This window comes from Saccostrea cucullata, unplaced genomic scaffold, assembly GCF_032062105.1.
Source record: "Saccostrea cucullata isolate Sc308-1 unplaced genomic scaffold, CSIRO_AGI_Scuc_v1 ctg61, whole genome shotgun sequence".
In the NCBI taxonomy this organism is placed as follows: Eukaryota; Metazoa; Mollusca; class Bivalvia; order Ostreida; family Ostreidae; genus Saccostrea; species Saccostrea cuccullata.
The window spans coordinates 167,192-184,633 of NW_026937101.1; the positions used below are offsets into that span (position 1 = coordinate 167,192).

The window sequence follows — 17,442 nt, forward strand, 5'->3', positions numbered from 1 at the left end:
TTTTTTTGGTTGGATAACCAGTTTCACTTAATTCTTATCATAAGATATGAAAATGAAACCTTTAAATCACACATTTTTAAAGGGTCAAACTTTTGTGGTTAGGGGAAAAAAATTATGGGTTCATGGGGGTTCATTGTGGTTCTGTGGCTGAAAAATTGTTGAGAATAGTATTGTATATGACATTTTACATTATGTAGTGGACATTATTTTGTGGGTCTTTTCATGCCTAAAGAATTAATGAAAATTAATTCCACAGTCTATGATTTGTTTTTTATGCTTACCTCACAACCTTTATGTTACACTCGTACTTGTCATCTACCAAGTCCATCTGGTCCTGGATTTCTCGTACACTGAACACTGAAAACAGAGAGATAGGATCAGTGAGTGTATTGTACTAATGACTAACTACATAAACACAGTAACCACACAGTCCTTACCTCCAACCCCAAAAGGCCTTCTGTAGGGGGAGGACGGGGGCTTCTTGTGTTCCTTATGGTCTTGTAACATACGACCTATACAAGAAAACAATTATAAACATAATCTTACAGTATGGCAGCTTTATCATTCACATTTTCAGTTTGAAACTTTGTTTAGCTATTTTGTTACTTACCATATCTGTATATACGAACTACAAGGAATAAATTTCTGTTAAAATCTTCTGGAGATAAGTCCTATAAATAATAAAACAAGATTTCTATAAGGTTATCCATATGACCAACTCAGCCCTACCTCGGACTGGCATTCTGAACTCTATAGTAATATTAATTTTACAATTTGGTGAGAACTCAAAGTTCACTAACATACTGCATTAAGCTCAATTTTGTCTCTTAAGCATCTTTTATACACTATAGCAATATGTTGATTTTTTTGAGAGAGGGGGGAAGGTATGGAAATCAATTTGCAAAATAGGTGAATTTTTTTATTTTCAACAAGCCATCTGTCTCTGGCAGTTGCAAACAAGCAGTAATTTCAAGTCAAAATCAGCAACAGAATACATGTGCATTAAATGTCATCATTAAGGGTTCAGGGCCTGGTGTCAAATGGTGGCATCAAGAGAGAATAGAGTTAAGGACCTTCTATAAACTAAAACAAAATGTTTTTTTTCTTTTTTCAAAATTTGGGAAAACATTTCGCATAAAGGTGTAAATATTGAAGTTAATATTTTCATTTTCAACTTAAATGCATAAAAATTAACCCCAGTTAAAAACTGTAACTGGGGGCCATAAAGAGCGTTAGTTGACGAGCTCCACTGAAGGAAATCCCGTCTTGTTCAGTTTTTTCCAAAGGAATACATAGCGGAAAAGTGAGATTGGTATGAAAAGTAAGGTCATCTCAGTTTTATGGCCCCCAGGCCTATAGACAAGGAAGTACACATTTAATGATCGGAATTCACCACTGTTTACTTAAATGGAACAAATTAGAAGTAAATATTTATCTTCACCTACTCAAATCTTCAAAATGTTTGAATCAATAGCAATTTGAGTATAATACATTTTAATTTTCAAATTTAAGATTCCAGGGCAGTTCACCCTAAATGCATAAAAATTATGTTGTGTTCAAAATCTATAACTAACATACTGTAAAAAGAGCATTCAAGTTGTCTGACTTCTCCAAGTCTGAAGGAAATCCCGTCTTGTTCAGTTTAATTTCATATTGTTCACTGCAAGTATAAATTAGTCAATATATATATTATTGGTGCATTAAAAATGATTACAAATCTGACCTTGGTCATAACACAACATGCACATTCATATCATATCAATAAATGGGGACAAGAACACTTTTTTTTCTTTAAATCTGAAATCATTTTCATTTTTTGACAAATCTGTTGTACAGTCAAACCATGGCATCTTGAACTCTATGGGACTATGTAAAAAACTTCTGAGATATTCAAGGATTTGAGTTATTAAGGGTAACATACATAACTAATAAGTGGTAAGGAATTTTTCTATGGAGTATTCAATATTACACAAATATATAACAATACCTGATAAATTTATCATCTTTGGCACTGAATAAGGATAAATAAACTACAGAGTCGTCGCCTATATTACACTGACTGCTACGGAAATGTACGAGGAGGTTGTAAATATTTCCCTCGTCATCTAACCCAATTACCCCATCCATTCAATTATCTTACCAATTCTGTATAACATGATTGTGTGGGTAATCTGGTACGCTTTGTCTGAAAAAAATTAAGAGTTCAGTTTAGAATGAGAGCTTGCGTTATCTAATAATGCACTATATATTTCTCTTATGATATTTCTGTACATAAATACTGGTATTTCATATCAGAAACATTACTTTTTTTTCTTTTAAGATAACAAAGATGTGTTTTAGAAATGATTTTACTTGAGTCTAAACTAAGCTGATCCATTTTGTTATTTTATCAATTTACAATCTTAAAAACTTCATCGAAAAAATTTCTTTTTTTTTTGTTTTGGGGAAGAAAAATTAAATTATTTTGACATATTCTTTGTTCTATGGTTTTCTTACTGATTTGGTGCGTAGTTTCTCCACCCCCTGGGAGTGAACTCTGTGGAGCTCTATCACACTACACTCGTCAGGATTCATCTCCTTGCCATTTTTACGTGGAATAAGGTCCATACCTAGCTGCCTGCAACACCATACAAACATAATTATCATCTAATATTTCTTAATTTCCTTTGGAGAGAGAGGGGAATTTTATTCTTATTCACTCCAGTATTATACTGTATGTGTTTATTGTAATACAAAAATATTTTATCAATATTCTTAATAAACATAGTCTCGCCCCAGTTTACACAATTGACTTACCAATCTCCCCAAATCCCCACAATATTCTTACCCATTTCCCCCACACATTATTTTCTCACCCGTTTCCACAGTCTACACTACCATATTACCTGTTTCCCCAGTCTACACTTCCGTCTTACCCGTTTCCCCAGTCTACACTACCATCTTACCTGTTTCCCCAGTCTACACTACCGTCTTACCCGTTTCCCCAGTCTACACTACCGTCTTACCTGTTTCCCCAGTCTACACTACCGTCTTACCTGTTTCCCCAGTCTACACTACCGTCTTACCTGTTTCCCCAGTCTACACAATTGTCTTACCCATTTCCCCAGTCTATACAATTGTCTTACCCATTTCCCCAGTCTATACAATTGTCTTACCCATTTCCACAGTCTATACAATTGTCTTACCCATTTCCCCAGTCTATACAATTGTCTTACCCATTTCCCCAGTCTACACAAGTGTCTTACCCATTTCCCCAGTCTATACAAGTGTCTTACCCATTTCCCCAGTCCACACATTATTGCCTTACCCGTTTCCCCACTCCACATATTATTGCCTTACCCATTTTCCCAGTCCACACAATATTGTCTTACCCGTTGCCCCAGTCCACCAGTGTAGCGATTTCCTCGCGGAGATTGGAAGCCTGCTCCACTGATAGAGTGTCCTTGATGAGTCGTCCTCGTAACATCGCGAGCTCGGCCATCGTCCTCTCCACATCCTCCAACATCTGGTTCCATCCCTGACATAATTAAACCATAATTTTGTCAACAGTAAATTACAAATCCTAAATAAAAAGCTAACCAAAAACAAACAAAGGGAGAAGAAATTGATCTAGTAATTTTGTTGACTTCTTACATATAACTACACTGTGCTTTCTGAGTTTTAGGAGAGTTGGGTACAGTAAAAAATGGTCATGGCTGACACACTTATAATATGAATTGATGATTACAGGAAAGGGATGATTTTTATCCCCTATGGTTTTTAGACATATCATAAACCCATCAGATATAATTTTTTAAAACAAATCAAAATTGTTGGTCTCTGGCACTTTGCTATAAGTTTGTTTTTGAAATTTCAACTGACTCTTGTTTAGATTACAAGTATTTGAAACTTGTCTATAGTTGGCACTCCTATCACAACACTTAGTTGACAGAGCATGAGAAGATAACCTAGTGTATAAATGTCTACATGTAGGCAACACTGGCATGTAATTAACAATTCTAAAGCATGTATGTTATAAAAGCACTCTAAAGCTACCTGACTAAGATATTTGGTCTTCCAAGACTGAAACCATTCTCTGAGGCCAAAGGTCAACTCTCTGACCATGTGATCTTCATTTGGAATGACTGTCTGGTATCTTCTACAATACAAATACATTAGTAATCTAACAGTTGTATTTTCATTTGTGTGTGAAAATAACTGCATCTTAAGTGCTTGAAATAAAATGATCTTTTAGATCATTGAGTACAATGCAAAATAATAATAGTATTATTTAGTTTTAAATCCAAAAGTACTGTAAATCTTTTTATATATTGTTAAGTGTGTGCAAAAATATAGTAGTTAAGATTACATAGAGCAATAACCACAATTCGTGAAAACTGCTTATCAAGAATCAAAATTGTGTAAGTATATTGTAGTGTTTTATTTCTTACCCCTTCCCCTCTACAATGCAGTCCTTGATGTGAATAAAACTCTTTGGAAATATTCCCTGCAAAGAAATGTAAAGAAATCATAAAAATGGCTCAAGAGCCAAAAATTTTTTTTTCAAAGCTTGGATATGCAAGTTGAACAAAATTTGTTGACTTTTCCCCATTTTTGGTATTTTAAAAATACATATTCTTTCATTAATGTTATGATTTTCAAACATACCCATCCTGTTTTTCTGCTTGTGGACTTTCCATAAAACCAGCCTGTAAAAGGAAAATAAAATTCTTTTATTTTTTTCAAACATTCCTGCTGTCCAGTTCTCATCTTGCCCTTTTAGCCCGATGAATTTTGTAGTCTAAGCTAGATAAATCCTTGCATTGACCTCAAACTTCAATAATTGTATAAAATATTTTCCCTTCTCCTCTACAAACACCTCTGTAAAAAGATCATAATTAATCACAGATTGCTATAAATAGACTCAGACTAAAGTGTGGTAGTGTTAAGATAAATGGCATCCTACTAGCTTGGGCTAGTGGGTTAACCCTTTAGCTCAATTGGTAGAGCACTGGACTGGCAAGCTAGAGGTCCCGGGTTCGATCCCCAGCAGAGGAAATAGATTGTCTCTGTTACATTTGGCGCCCACGTTGGGACCCGGGTGTTCTCTGGCGGGTGAGAGTGATTGCCCCTAGAACTTCGCCCCACAGGTGTCGGCACTCCAAAAGAGATGAGGACATCTCATTCTCTGGAGGGGGACAATGTGGTACTGTTAAGATAAACGGCATCCTACTAGTTGGGCTAGTGGGTTAACCCTTTAGCTCAATCGGTAGAGCACTGGACTGGCAAGCTAGAGGTCCCGGGTTCAATCCCCAGCAGAGGCAATAGATTGTCTCTGTTACAAAAGCATGAAGTCTCATCAATAAAAGTCATGTTCTCTGTCTATAATTACATAATTATTCCCAACCACCCCAACCCCCACCCCGACACAACTCTTGTGCCAACACCATTATATTCTCCTCATTCATATGTACTTAGCCTCTGGTTATCTCCATTGGGTTCAACATTAAAGCTCTCACAAAGATACCCTAGACTTTCTTTTCACTCACACAGGGTCATGAGTATGCCTCAAGTTCATATTTGTTTCATTTTACTCTCACCAATGGGTCATATGTCTCCACTCTTCTCAAGATACTATCGGAGGATCCACTTTGTGGTCACACATCTTCGTTTTACTTATCAATTGGGCCACATATGTCTCCTCTCTTCTCAAAGATATACCTGAGGATCTAGTCTATGGTCATACATGTATGTCTTTTTTTTAACTTACCATTGGGTCCCCCATACTCCTCCAAAATTTGGACTGTTTCTCCCACAGTCAGACTCAGACTCTTCTGGATTTTAGTTTTGAAGCTACAGATGGCTGAAAATATTAGTACAAAGAATACGTTAGCAAAATTATTAGTACACGTGTACGTATTTCATGGTTCTCATAAGAATCTGCAATAAGATCTATTTTGTATGAAAGTAAATGGGCTGCATTGCATTATCATAATTTCAAAAAAGGTAAGATTTATCAGAGAAGGTGTGCATCATATTAACCTTCAGCCCCTGTATAACCCAGATCTTCCCCATTTGACTTTGATTCAAGGCCATGCTCTAACAATCTTTGAATGAAAAGTCATGTTATGTCGACAAATTTTGATATGCATTTATTTATCCAGCTTATAAATGAAATGATTTATGTAATTTACTAATTGTTTTGCTATTCATTGGCCTATCTTTTCAGTATTATTGTAATAATCTCATACTTGTCTGTTCTGGGCTCTAAATTAGAAAATAAAATGTTCTGTTCGGTTCTATATAATTATTCACTTTTTTCACAGGAGACGATGGACTTCACTCATTACACATCGTCTTGTGACTTTCCACTTCTTTTCTTAGTATTGGACTTGAAAATTGGGATTTAATTATATGTAATTCAGCCAGCAGCTTTGAGATTAAAAATAAAGCTCTCTGTACAATTTAAGTACAGATATTAAATCAACAGATTGCATCTAAGAGTACACAAACAACAGCATGAAAAAAAACTTTCATAATAAGTTGATTTTTTGAGAAGGGACTTGTGATCCCTGTATAAAACCCACCAGGAGATGTACTTCCCAGCCTATCAGAGAGAAGACAACACTTCATCCAATACTACAGCCACTCCAACATTTTCCTGTCTAATCCATTAATATAAGTAAATGTCTTAAGGACCTTGGTTTTATTTTAATTTTGACATGCTTCTTTCTAGCATAAACATATGTTTTGTTTATTCTTTCACAAAAACTGAAAAAGGAAGTCCTTATTTATGTTGCAATATAACTCGATCATTCACCATATGTACAAGATAGCTCCGATATTTTGTGGTTTGTTACATGAGAAAAAATTTATATATTTGAAATCATACTCATAATTTTAAACTCAGAAATATTTCCAGAAAATACTGTATGTACTACATATTCCCATTGGTATGAGATTTTTGTGTGTACATCTCTTTATAAGTATGATAGCGCAAAGTGCACACATGCTTGAATTTCATTAAATTTTATAAGGAAACATGAAATCAATGTTGAATGAAGTATATGCTTCGTGTGTACTGTGTATATAATCCTACTTGAAACACTTCATCTTTCCTGAATTATTAAAGTATAATCCGAAAAATTATGATTCAGGTTTAAGAGGCATATTCAAAGTTTTTCCACATGATTAGTACATATATATCAAATAGGCCGGACCATCAAAGTGCACATAAAAAGGGCTGTTTTTCACACAAATACTTCTTTTCTCTTTCCTGAACATAATCATATGGGTATGATCTGTTACCTTTATAAAAGGTTTTTGACTTAATTCAGATCATGAAAAATCATTGATAGTTCATTGATAAGAGCATATTCGCATGCAATCTACCAAAATTCTACTTAAATCTGAGTCAAAGTTACATATTTTGGTATGTATTGTAAATTGCTACCTTAGTCTTTTGAAAAAAATAATTGCTGTGCAATTTTTACAAGAGATACTGTTAATGTATTTTATTTGGCATATGCAAATTGGCAGAAATTGATTTTCAACAAGTTGTCACAGATCTGATTAATAGTGCCCTCTGAAAGTTTGCAAAAACATTTAGTGGCATACTTGATTTAGCACAAGCTTTTTTCTGCAGAAGGCACTATATAGAGTACAGCAAGTTAATTATAATATGCTAACAGTAAAAGTTTTACTTTTAATTTAAAGCTTAGCTAGACAGCTAAACAGATCAGGCTACAGCTGAACATGTAATCAGTATATTAGCTATTTATGGGACAGACAAAAGATGTCAGAACAAAGTATCTGTACTACTTTCTACACTAATTATTAAGTGATAGACAGTAGATGAAAATAGTATCTATACTAATATCTAAATTAAGGGATAGACAGTAGATGAAAATACATGTAGCATGTAATACTCATATCTAACCTAGTTATTAGTATGATTCTGTGAGGACCTGTCGAGTTCTCTTTGAAATAGTGAGTCAACAAACTACCGGTATGCTGTAATGAACCAAAACTTTTTATAACTTCCAGGAAGCAATCTTTTTTTCTTTTCATTCTGTAATTCTCTTATTCTATCAACAAGTATTTGAATTCTATCTTAATTCATTTTGAAAATTCAGCAATGATGTTAATCCCTACCCTGAGTCAGGAGAGGGTAGACAAATATTATTTCAAACATAGATGGCCTTGGCTAACAAAGGAGCACAATCAGTGCCCATCTGTAAGACGAAGGTCAGTTCCTGGTTGAAGAAGGAGATAGTTCTTGAAAGTGAAGAATTCAAAAGGAAGTAGAGACAGAAACTATTTATAGAACTGCAAATGTGTATAATGATGTCACTGTATGAAACATCAAACAAACCTAGAGTCTCCGTTTCAATTATAATCTAGGTGGTCTCTTTTACACAATTTTTGTTACCTTCAAATGGCTTTTGAATTTAAAGCACTTTTGAACTACTGCACACTCTGGATTAAAAGATATGATTCAATATGAAATGCCTTTATTTTATCACACACTATGCCTAAAACTTTACACATTACCCGGTAAGTTTCTTAAAAAACACACACACACACTCAATAAATCAATATTCTTTCAGAGATTTAATCAAAAGTGAATCAGATATAATTGAAAAAAAAATCCAATTGCATTATTTTAATATACCAGTAACCAATTTTAAAACAGGGAAAGATAAATGTATAAATCAGCCTTGCACTCAGTGTATCAAGATTTATTAAAGTAGAACAATAGAGAGAGCGTGACTGATTGTTGAATTGATCAGTATAATATCTTTCTTCAGTTTTGTTCTTTATTTTCTTTTTAAGGAAATATGTACTGTCCTAAACTTTTTGAAAAATTGTATGTTTTATAGGGGATATCCTTTCCAAGAAAAAATCCCAACTTTTCTGTCTACATGTAGCTGATATATATATATATAAAATTGCATACATCATAATTTGTGTAAATATGATTTTGCAGCTTTTAACTTTTACAATAAATAAACAGCTTGCATAATTCTCATAAATTTAAAGCAACTATTTGCTTTATTTTGCATCTTTTAACAGAGTGACATAAGATGTAGTTTTTGGGGTGCCTAGTTAAGCAAACAGTCAACATTTGCATAAATTAGTTAGGTTGGTACTTAATTGGTAGATGTATGACACACAGTAAACTGATGCGAGATAGGCTTAAAAAACGAATCACTGATGAATGAAATTATATATTTCTGATCAATAAATAGTCCACAACTCCAAAGTTAGCTGTGACTCTGAACTAGGCAAGGAATTCCCAATGAATATTAATAGTCATATATTCCCCCATGACACCCAGAACGATTGCTCAATTTTCAACTCCTGACAATTCCTTCTATACATTCTTCAATGACAATGACAAAACTTGATTCTCGTGAACTTGACAATCATGTGTATGAAATTCAGACAATTTAGATGTGGGTGCTTTAATTGTGCATGAACTGCTAACCAAACACAGATTGTGCAATATATTAAGTATACTTTGAAAAGTCAGGTATATACCTCATTTCTTCAACCACTGTGGGAGGACTGACAACTTGGTACATAAAAAAATTCCTCGTCTATTTCAATTTCCACATTAGCATCAAAGTTAAATAAACAAACCCTAACTCATCGTAATTGCTTAAGAATTAAATTTTTAATAAACTTACGTTAAAGGTTAAACAAACACTAGATCATATTGCTTTTTTTAATAAATTTATGCAATGTCATTTTTTCAAACTAATTAGGATTCACCGTTCACTGCAGAAAAGCTGACAAACGAATCAGTCAAGCCTTTATAGAGCTATATATATAAATATACAGCTACTACATGTACCACAATAAATCACCACAGGTCTATAAACCACAGGGTCACAGGGACATTTTGATTAAAACATTTTGTTGTACAGGTGTAAGAAAACATTCCTTATCATAAATTACTATGTGGAAAAACATCTTGAAGGAATCTGATGCAGAAGTACATGTATTTATAAAACATTTAATTTTAAATTGATCTATTTGTTGTAGTGTGCCAACACGTCATCAATACTGATAATTGATACAAAGGACGTATATAATATCTCGTCGTAGTCTATATTTATACATCTTTAATTAAATATATAGTCTTCCTAAAACAGAAATTTAACATTCAAAATCAACAGCTGCATCTAAATATGTAATATCTTACAGTATGGAAAGCGAAAGTTTTCTGACAGTCAAAACTAAGATATTTACCCGGTACAATCTCACAATATAATATTATGCAGCCTTTTAATTAATAAATTATTGACCCTCAAAACATTTTCAGTGTGTCCCCATTAGAAGAATTCTGGATTGTCAAGTGCTGATTATAATTTCACTATTTTGAAACAGTTAACTTTGACCCATATTATAATATTAAACTATCATCTTCCTTCGAGCACCAACGCATCCCTGTTAACTACACTACAAAATATTGAAACCAATGCTCTGTTTTGTGTTTTCCTGGTTTATTTACCAAGAACATAAAAAAAATCATACTGGCCCTGTTTCACAAAATATATAAATATTCCACAAGTAAAACATATACATGTTGAGCATTTAATTAAATGCAGCCTCAATCACTGATCTTAATTACAACACTTAAATTGAACAATGAAGGAAGTATAAATATGTATTCACAGATTGACAGAAATCACTTATAAACTAACACTGGCCTAACTATTTTCCCTGCTAGTCGATCATGGCTCTATATTTTACCCCATTACGGTGAGTACTATATATATAGAACCAATCCTGGTGAGTGATTTTTCATAAAAGCACATCTATATTGTTTGAGAGGCCTTTATTTATTTCCTGGCCATTACATTCCATCCCATTCATGTCCCTGGCTTTCTGGCAGCCTATTAGAGAGCTCTGACACATTATTGTAGACACACTATCTACCTATTCTGTTCTCATCACCTTCCTTGTGTATGTTTAAATCTGCCTCTTAATGAGTTCAACTGATGTACTCCAAATCTCCTATAGGTTGTTATTTGATGGAATAATACATAACCAGTCAACCAACTTGGACACTTTATGGACTGAGTACAGGTTTAAATTTTTAGCATGTCATTGTCCAAATTCAAGATTTATATAATGTGATATTTTTGGAGGACATGAAAAATTATTAGTGTTTTTTTTTTGGGGGGTGGGGTATCTAGTAAATTCTGAGGTTCCATAGCCAAACAAAAAATTATATGAATACACAGTAATTTGTAATGTACATAGATTTAAAGAAAGGATGGATAAAAAAGACAAAATTCTTAAATCAGTGACAGACTTAGGGAAACTTCCTTCTTCAGAAACTTCTCTGAATCTAGAGATTGTCAAATTTCAGAGCTTGACCCTCGTACTGAGATTTCACCTTGTCAACTGAGATAACATCAGCTGAAAGCAGTCAATTTACCAGAGACTACAGAACTGGTTTGCTGTTGATTATATTTGTGAATCACTCAAATGATTGCTCATTTAGATAGCTTTCATTAAATGCAAAGAGAAAAACCTAAACACAAAGTTAATTGTAAAAGTCTTGGATGTAACACTGGATTCTTAAACATTTCAATCTGCAGGCCATAAAATTTCATACCAGGCATGTCACTAATGGGTATACCCTATTTAAAGTTCCCTTGTTTAGAAGTATGATTTGAAGATCTGAAACTGCATGCACCCTTAATCTTTTCTGATTGAGATGTTTATGCATGCTTCTCACTATACAAATCACTACTCTGCATATAAATATAGACACAACATCATTTTACCCATGACATTGATGACAATCTAAATAAAACTAACACCTATGTAATTAATTCTCAAATAACATCTACACATCTATAAATTTTTAACTTCAACATTCATGTAAGAAATCCATCAAATTCAAAGGGAAGAAAATACATCAATTTTCATACCACATTTTGACTAGAAATTTTTGGATGCATTTCTTGTCAAAGATGCCATCCATTCCTGCTAAGATTGTTTTCCTTATAAACAATATAGTGTTTTAAATATAGTTACATATTGCATTGCTTACATGTACGTGTCCGTATTAAACAGGTCAAAACATCTAAATCAGTTGGGAGAATTTTCGGTATTTTTATAACCCTTAAATTTTGCTGTTCATTGAAAATAAACCCTACATGAACTTTGATGTACATGTAGTTGTAAAACAAAAAATAAATACTCCTTCATAGACAGGATTGAGGAAAAGAGAATAAGGAAAGACAAAAGAGGAATTTCCTTTCTATTAAGGCTGCAAATCTAGGTAGTAAAGGTTTTATAATAGATTTATAATCTTATAGCATTTGAGCAGCAGTAATTTTAGAAACATTACAGAAGGTTCTGACATATGCACATGGTTTTGGTGGTTTGTAAAGTAGAAGTCTCTGATGGGAATGTTCCTCTTGTGTTTTGAACTTATAAAAAACACTTGCAATGATCGACTTAAAACTATGACCACAGCAATAAACAGAATAAATGATACTTGTTCAAGTACCTCTGTGTGCTAAATATTGCAATCAGACTAAATCTGTAGTAGGTGCACTTACCTTTCAAGAAAATTCCAAAAAATCTTTTTTAGTAGTTGCCATGGCAACACAATTCATTGAAACAAAAAGTCAAAGAACAGGATTGTGTAAAAATTAATTGAAATTTGGAAAAACCTGGAACTCTCAACATGAGTAGCATTTTTAAAGAATTTTTAAAATAAAAAAATTATAGCTTAGTAACCATGGTAACACTGTTCTTTGAAACTAGAAACTAATAAGAATCATGTATTTCAGGTAATTCAAGTTGAGAACTATTAGTTATATTAAAATTGAACCAAAATTACATGAGGAGGACAGTGATTTTTAAGAACTGTTTATGCATGGACAAAAACGGAAACAAAACAGTTTCTGGTCTGCAGTAAAGCTGATAATGCCAAGACCCCATTAAAATTACCCAAAACTTTTAACAAGCAGATGGACAGACAATAAGACATCTATCTATCAAATTAACTCTACTGATCTTTGGACCAGAAGAGCTAAAGAAATCTCTAAAAACTTAATATATGGGAAATAAATGATTTCATTATTTATGACAAGTCAATTTCCTTGGGATTTCATATACTAGGCAATATCTCAAAATTTCCAATAAACTCAGGTCTCAGTCATTAAGCTTCTTTTTATCTCTTTGCTATACAAAAACAAAAGATCAACAGGGATCTACTCTGTTACAGAACATTTGAAATAAACACATTATTTACTTTTTAATCTTGTCAATGTCAATTTTTCAGAGTCATTAAAAATTCCAGTTTAAGATACAAATATAGGGTTCGCTAAGACCAGTAACAATTATTAGGGGTTTAAATCTTAGACAGGTTTACTAGCAATATTGGTATTTTTTCCCAAGAGAAAATTTCCCCTAAATATTCCATTTTCCCCTTTCGATGAGAAAAAATTCCACTTACCTGGTACATTTATAATTAAATCTAAAATAATTTTTACTCTGCTTTACAACAGGAAATTTAATGTACTCGTAGTCCAGTAAAAATTTTCAAAAAGAGGTATCTCTGAAATATGGTTTAACTTGGCTTTTATCTACAGTAACTCTACATGCATGGGCATTTATGATATTAAATTTCAGATCCATGGCTAATTTACCCAACTTCTCTAGAAAGGATGGTTTCCCCCAAAACCTAGATCCATACATGATTATTGATATATGCTTTCAAATATTTCAAGTGATATTGTTTATTTTCATTGTAAATCTATCACTGCAAAAGTAATTTCTAGGCCTAATGATTTTTGGGGGGGGGGGGGGGGGGGGTTCAATTAATTGACATTTCAGAAGATATGGAAGAAATTCAATTGAAACAAACTTCAGGTCAAAAATTTGTAAGTCATTCTAATCAAAAGTTGTTATAATCATATCCTAGTTCAACATGTTTATCAGTCTGAACATTAATTCATTAATTTCCACTTTTTTCACATGACAATACTTAGATGAGATTAAAAAAAAAACATTATTTCAGCCCCCGCTCCTTTCAATATCAACCATGCAGAACAACAATTAAATAGTTTCAAGACAACTGAAAGATAATGGGTCAAGGACATTGTAACATAAAGTAGGGAAATGGATGATTGTTGCATATTTTCAAAATGGGTAACTGAACAAACTGGTACATAGATACAGTCACTACATGACTCCCGTCAACATCTATAAAATCAGATTTATTTAATGTCTTTGAAATTTAGGTTAAACCAATGTTATTGATGCTAATAAACCTGAGTCAACTAAAAAAAAAAAACATAATTTGATCTAATTCTTTATGAATCTTACCTGACATTACTAAACTGAAAGACTTTTGATAAACAAAAAGTCTCGGATTAGTCTGCAGCCCAACTTTTCTCAACTTATAGATCTAAATATGATTAAATCATGGTAATATTTTACTTAAATTGACATGTCTTTTGGAGTTTCCCATTTATCTCATATCACAAATATTTTAGGTTAATTTTAAACACTGCAACCTTTAATGCAATATTAATATTTAAATTTAATCAATCCAGTAGTTCAGTGGTAGAATGGTTAGCGGGGGATCCTGGTTTGAGTGCCAATCCCGCCAACTTCTCCAGGTCACCTGTTATATTTTACACACAAAAACAAAATTAATTCACAGGTAGTTTACAAGAGCCTCAGTAAGGTTTTCAGGATGAAAAACCTCAAAAAAGAAGGCAGGGGAGTGTAACGGGAATTTGGTATGTCAAACCGGTAGCTCTGTAGTAAAGCATCCGCACATACAGTAAGCAGGAGGTCCTTTCAACCCCCCCCCCCACCCCGAATTTGTATACTAATGGAGGGTGTCATAACAATTGTCTGGATATTGGGACGTTAGCAAACATGAGCAAAACTATTTAGTGCATATGTGTGCTTATCAGCAGTTTTATAATTATTTAATTTTAACCTTCCAGTTTCTTTTTCCCTTAATAAAAGATGCATACTCAGGTGTGTAATAATTAAAGCATGCAAACCAAGTGTAGGCCGGTGCATGGACTTCCACTCAAAGTGTACAGACAGACTGGTGAATACTGATAAATAATCATCCCTTCATTTCTCCTGGTCAGTGAAAATGAATGACCCATTTACATTTTTTTCTTTTCAACTGAAACAAATGGATGAACAGTTGCTGTGGTAATGATGTGTTTAGTAATGATAAAAAAATTAGTTTGATATACATATCTCCTAATCATTGCTCACACAGTTCATTATTTGTACAAAATCATGAGTCGTGCATTCTAAATTAAAGAGGTATTAATTGTCTTTCTGCAAGTTAATTGTATATTTATAAATGACAGCTCTAGATTGCAGTTTTTCTAGCTTCCTTGAATTTCTTCACTCGCAGAAAATTTTGTCTTGAAAATCATCATAAAATCGCAATTCAACAAGTGACAACATTGACAGCTCGTAATATACTATAATGACAGCAGTCAAATGACATGATGCGACATCCTTTTTGACACGGTTCAAACGAAACATGTCATGCATCTCCTCTGGTCAACCTTGTCAGTGGTGAATATTTCTTGTGTTAATAACTTTTTATACTTACCGACTCCATAATTGTCATTTGCTGGTCTCCATACACCATCGTCCATCTTATCTCGGTTTAATCAATATTTACTTCCTCATTTTCGTCGTGTTGATATTGTACGTTTGCTTCCCTCCATATCCAGTTTTCTCAATGTGTGTTTTTGTCACGTGACGGCCAATGTCAAAGGTCATTTGAATAAAGCACAGCGTAAAAGCAGTCCCCAGCTGTGATTGACGGAGCGACATTTGTCGATCGATGTTCCGTCAGACATGCAGCATTCTCGGATAATCACAGAACAGATCTAACGGATGTTCTGATTGACTTCAACAGAGACAGCATGAAAAAACTAGTTTCATTTCTTCAAGTTAGGCTATACTCAATTTATTTATCAATTTAGGCTTAATTATTTGTTTGATTAGTTGATTGATTCATTTTTTTTTATTTTACGTTTTTGTTTGTTTTTTAATTTGTTTATTGATTTATTTCGGGCCTATTTATTTATTTACTCTATTTTTTAGTGTTTATACTTTCATAAAAAATCTACCATGTCTGATAAGTTTGCTTACCCCCCCCCTTTTTTTTGTGTGTGTGTGCGGGTTCGGGAGATTAAATTTAGAGATTCAAAAATTATGACTGGCTCTTGCTCAATTCAAGTGAATTCTTTGCTGGACCCGACTTATATCCTGAACAATATAGTACCGGAGATTGTTATACCTTTAAGAATTGTTCCTATATATAAAGCTATACATTTCTGTTTAACCTCTGAGCTGAGTGAGATGTTGGACCTGTCGATGAGATGTTGGACCGTTACGTCACACAACGGGCGGGTCGTAATCTCATTAAATTTTGCATTCGTTGGTGTTCAACAGTGAGGGACCAGAGGTTACATCACGGAAGGCAGTACAACATACATATATTTAATAAATAAATAAATAAAATGAACGGTATAACAAAATATTTATTGACAGTATTCTAGAACAACATGCGTTTTGTCGACCCTAGCTCGAACCAAACTGTCTGCCTTCGACCTAAAGGCATTAGTTTAGGTCTCAGTTCTTGGGTCCGACAAAACGCAATGTTGCCCTCGCATACAGTCAAAAATGTATAGTGTTTCAAATATTTCACAGTAACAAAACAAACCCATAATCCCAAGAAATATTTTAATTAATTAAGGACTTACTGTTTTATTTTTCGATTTCATGATGCGATCAATCGTAAAATCTGACAGTTATTCCTTATATTTACTGCTCTTGATTCAGGTGTAACGTTGAATATTGACCCGAGTTGAAAATTGAACCGGGGGTCATTTTTCAACGTTGAATATTGAACCAGGGGTGTTTTTTTCTCCGTTGAAAATTGAGACCAAAAGTCGTTGAATTTAATTATACCCGGGGTCATTTTTCAACAGCTTGATATTTTTTTTCTTATCCCTGATGACCTCAACAAGTTGAAAATTGACCCTGTTGAATATTGACCCCACCTCATAGTTTGAACATTATTTGGAGTTTCTTTTACGGGATTTATCAGTATCTCTATACTTATATTTCGGTTTCAATTTTTTTCCCTTTTCAAGAGTAATAGAAAAAAAAAAACTATCATCCCGTGTATATATGTACATTCAGTTATCTTCAAGCATGGCAAGTTAATTTTTTGACAATACTTTCTAAAATCCATCGCATCCATAAATAACTACAAAACTATGAACAGGCCCAACTTGTCCATGAAATTTATTAGGACCCTACACTCTAAACCAAACTTCTAAACCAGGCATTCCTTTCTGTTGAAAATATAAGTAAAATGTATTCATTAATATATATAGAAATATACATTACCCCGGATTGTATTGAGTGTTC

General features: G+C 33.4%; 1 protein-coding gene across 1 annotated transcript in view; it reads right to left on the reverse strand.

The window, feature by feature from the left end:
- LOC134247316 (dedicator of cytokinesis protein 3-like) overlaps window positions 1-15,777 on the reverse strand; it is a 53,231-nt gene extending 37,454 nt beyond the window's left edge. Inside the window, exons 1-13 of the mRNA XM_062729683.1 lie at window positions 15,608-15,777; window positions 5,750-5,842; window positions 4,648-4,688; window positions 4,431-4,486; window positions 4,036-4,138; window positions 3,372-3,517; window positions 2,497-2,617; window positions 2,141-2,185; window positions 1,988-2,097; window positions 1,579-1,660; window positions 611-671; window positions 438-512; window positions 282-357 (exon numbers count right to left, since the gene is read on the reverse strand). Coding sequence (XP_062585667.1) covers window positions 282-357; window positions 438-512; window positions 611-671; window positions 1,579-1,660; window positions 1,988-2,097; window positions 2,141-2,185; window positions 2,497-2,617; window positions 3,372-3,517; window positions 4,036-4,138; window positions 4,431-4,486; window positions 4,648-4,688; window positions 5,750-5,842; window positions 15,608-15,653 — 1,055 coding nt within the window. The 5' untranslated portion in view covers window positions 15,654-15,777. The remainder of the gene's footprint in view (window positions 1-281; window positions 358-437; window positions 513-610; window positions 672-1,578; window positions 1,661-1,987; window positions 2,098-2,140; window positions 2,186-2,496; window positions 2,618-3,371; window positions 3,518-4,035; window positions 4,139-4,430; window positions 4,487-4,647; window positions 4,689-5,749; window positions 5,843-15,607) is intronic.
- Window positions 15,778-17,442: the final 1,665 nt, after the last annotated feature.